Source organism: Osmerus mordax, chromosome 16 (assembly GCF_038355195.1).
Source record: "Osmerus mordax isolate fOsmMor3 chromosome 16, fOsmMor3.pri, whole genome shotgun sequence".
Taxonomy (NCBI): domain Eukaryota; kingdom Metazoa; phylum Chordata; class Actinopteri; order Osmeriformes; family Osmeridae; genus Osmerus; species Osmerus mordax.
The window spans coordinates 13,200,978-13,204,257 of record NC_090065.1 but is presented as its reverse complement, the minus strand read 5'-3'; the positions used below and the strand labels follow the sequence as shown (position 1 = coordinate 13,204,257).

Sequence of the window (3,280 nt, the reverse complement as noted above, 5' to 3'; positions counted from 1 at the left end):
AACTCATGGAGATGTTTTTCTATCTGAGCATGGGGTGGGGCTCTAAGTAAGGTTTATGACATATTACGAAATGTATTAAGTGTCCCAAAATGCGGCAAATCAATCGGCTGACCTTCCATCAACTTCAAGAGTGCTAAACAAGGTAAAAGAGCTTCTCCCTTTGTAGATAGGATGGAAACACATCATCACAAGACAAAGTTTAATGTTACCAGTCTTCATGGCCACTGACAGAAGTCCAAAAGAGCAGAGAGAGGTAAAAGTGTAGAGGGAGGAAAGGAAAAAGGAAACAAGAGCAGGACAGGGGAGAGGGGCGTCTGGTGTGTGTGTGGGGTGGGGGTGGGGGGGCCTGGTGGTGGAGGTGTGTGTGTGTGTGTGGGGGGGGGGGGGTAGGGGGTTGTAGAGAGGGAGAGACGAAGCAGAGGGAGGGAGAGGGAAGAAAAATCCTTTTGGATTTCTCATTAATTCAGCATGCCCTTCCCTTTTCACTTTTTTCTTTAAAACCCGCCTCCTTCTATTATCAGTCCCAGCCTTATAAATGCCTGTTGCTGTTGTTTGTGAGTACACACATTACACTGGACCACCACAGGCCCCCAGCCCAGCCAAACCAGCCTGCAAAGCCACCATGAGAGAATTCAAGAGCAAGGCATTCTGGAGGGCCGTGCTGGCAGAGCTCGTCGGGATGACCCTCTTCATATACCTCAGCATCTCCACAGCCATCGGGAACCCCAATAACACTAAACCAGACCAGGAGGTCAAGGTTTCTCTGGCCTTTGGATTGGCAATCGCCACCCTGGCCCAGAGTCTGGGACACATCAGTGGAGCCCACCTGAACCCTGCTGTTACCCTGGGCATGCTTGCCAGCTGTCAGATCAGTGTCTTCAAGGCAGTCATGTACATCGTGGCCCAGATGCTGGGGTCTGCCCTGGCTAGTGGCATTGTGTTTGGAACGCGTCCAGACAACACAAACGCACTGGGAGTAAACGCAGTAAGTACCACTTTGAAATGAATTTATTCCAAATGTGTGGAGGAGGTGTGTAGTCTTGAGTCAAATAAGAGGCTGATCTGTCCAGAAAATGTTGAGTGCAAATTAAAAGAAGTTTGTCAACTTTGTCATAGCCATGTAGTTTCAGCTACAACAGGTTGCATGTGTTTTTTATGTGTGCAAAGACACTGTAAATGTGAATGTAAACTTGTTCAATACATTTAGACTTACTGAAATAGCAAATGATTACGTTATGCTGCACCAGCTGCAAAAGATTGATAAAGAAAACAGTGTGATGATACGCATGCACCTGCTGTTGAATTGCTCAATGGTACAACAAAACTGTGTAAAGTAGACTGAGTATAATGAACTGGCTCTCTTAACATGTCATCACACTTCTATTACAATTATGTAATGCAATGCTATTACAATTGCATATATTGCTGTAGTCTTTCAAATCCTAAAATGTAAATGTTGAGTTTGTCAATGTATTTCGGGGGTTTCCTGCCATTGTAAAACAAATTTTTCAACAGACTGCAAAATTGATCAAATGACAAATGAGCTTGACAAACTGTTTGGAGCTTGGACTAGCTGTTTATTTTTGGCTTTTTCTCCTCTGTCTTGCAGCTCAATGGTGTCACTCCAGGACAAGGCGTGGGCATTGAGCTCCTGGCCACCTTCCAGCTGGTCCTATGTGTCATTGCAGTCACTGATAAAAGACGACGTGATGTCACAGGGTCTGCTCCCCTGGCCATTGGCCTCTCAGTCTGTTTGGGACACTTGGCAGCTGTAAGTTACTTAAGAGTCAGCCACGGTATCTGTCTAGACCATGCATCTTATTTTTAAGACATAATATTCACAGGAGCAACACCTGAGAGAGACAAAAAACATGTTTCAGAGTTGTTGCTCATCTAATAACATTGCATTTTAATCACACAAGTAAAACATAATAATTGGTAGACTTTTTAGAAGTTAGAGATCCTATCTCTTCATTTTGTTGTGATTGTTTATATTTACAGATCAGCTACACAGGCTGCGGCATCAACCCTGCTCGCTCCTTCGGCCCCGCACTGATCATGAATGATTTCACAAACCACTGGGTAAGTCATTATGCTGTATTGACACATTCCTCGGCTTAGTGTGTGGGACATTAAATCCACAGCCAGACAGCTCAATATCTTCTTCTATCTCCAAGTCTGTTGAATATGAAGAATAGAAGTTAATGAGCAACAGTATCTCTATTGTTGAGCTATTAGTAAGTCGCTCTGGATAAGAGCGTCTGCTAAATGACTAAATGTAGTAAACGATGTTGTGAGAGTACATGTTATCATGTAGGTGAGCTCATCATGTTAGTCCCTGTAGTCCAGTGTAACCGTGGTGTACTGACCTGAGGTACTGGCCTGTTGCAGGTGTACTGGGTGGGGCCAATGTGTGGAGGTGTGGCTGCCGCTCTCATCTACGACTTCCTGTTGTACCCAAAATTTGATGACTTCCCTGAGCGTATAAAGATCCTGGTCAGTGGCCCTGTGGGGGACTACGATGTCAATGGAGCTGATGACACAACCGCCGTAGAGATGTCCCCAACAAAGTAGAGTCATTAAACCAGCGTCATATAGTGTATAGTACTTTGAGATACTTATATATGCTCGTATAAAGAGTTTAAAATGCCCTTTAATATGAAAGAATGTTGTATTATTTCATATTGCTGATAAATAATGTTGTCATAGGGAAGGGCCATTTTGTCATAGGGAAGGGTCATTAGTTAAAACAACACATTTGTTTACTACAAACTATTTGTTCCCAAACTATTCATTTGAACATGCACTTCAGTTTTTGAGAGTCCTAAGAGAGACAGAATATGTATAAAACGAATTCCCTTATCAGTATTCTATGTAGAGTTTTTGTAAACATATTTCTATACATTTGTTTCTGTATGACTTTTTATTTTTCATGTATTGTGTGTGCACTCCTGAATTGTCTTTCACTTTTGTAAGTAAATAAAACACCAGTTGTTAACACTTGCCTCTAATTTTTAGTTCTTTAATCATTTTCAGAAATCTAACTCCAAACACTTCTCACTTCACATATTTCATTCACTATTATTGATAATGTTGTATTATATTTTAATAATTTTGAAACATGCATGGGTTGTTTTAACAACAAATGTTGCAAACATAATGCTTTCTGTAGCTGTTATAAAGCTGGTAACTAAAGGTTTGGCTGTACTTAACCTGCAGTAACCAATCACAGGACTTTGGAAGGCAGATGTTTGACTGGTTTCTTCTTCTGACCTCTGCT

The 3,280-nt window shown here is 42.0% G+C and overlaps 1 protein-coding gene across 1 annotated transcript; it reads left to right on the top strand.

The window, feature by feature from the left end:
* The first annotated feature begins 550 nt into the window (after positions 1–550).
* On the top strand, positions 551–3,000 carry LOC136959595 (aquaporin-1-like). Its single transcript, XM_067253981.1, has 4 exons — positions 551–985; positions 1,610–1,771; positions 2,002–2,082; positions 2,392–3,000. Exons 1-4 carry the CDS (start codon positions 623–625, stop codon positions 2,572–2,574), a joined length of 789 nt encoding a protein of 262 aa, XP_067110082.1. The 5' UTR covers positions 551–622; the 3' UTR covers positions 2,575–3,000.
* Positions 3,001–3,280: the final 280 nt, after the last annotated feature.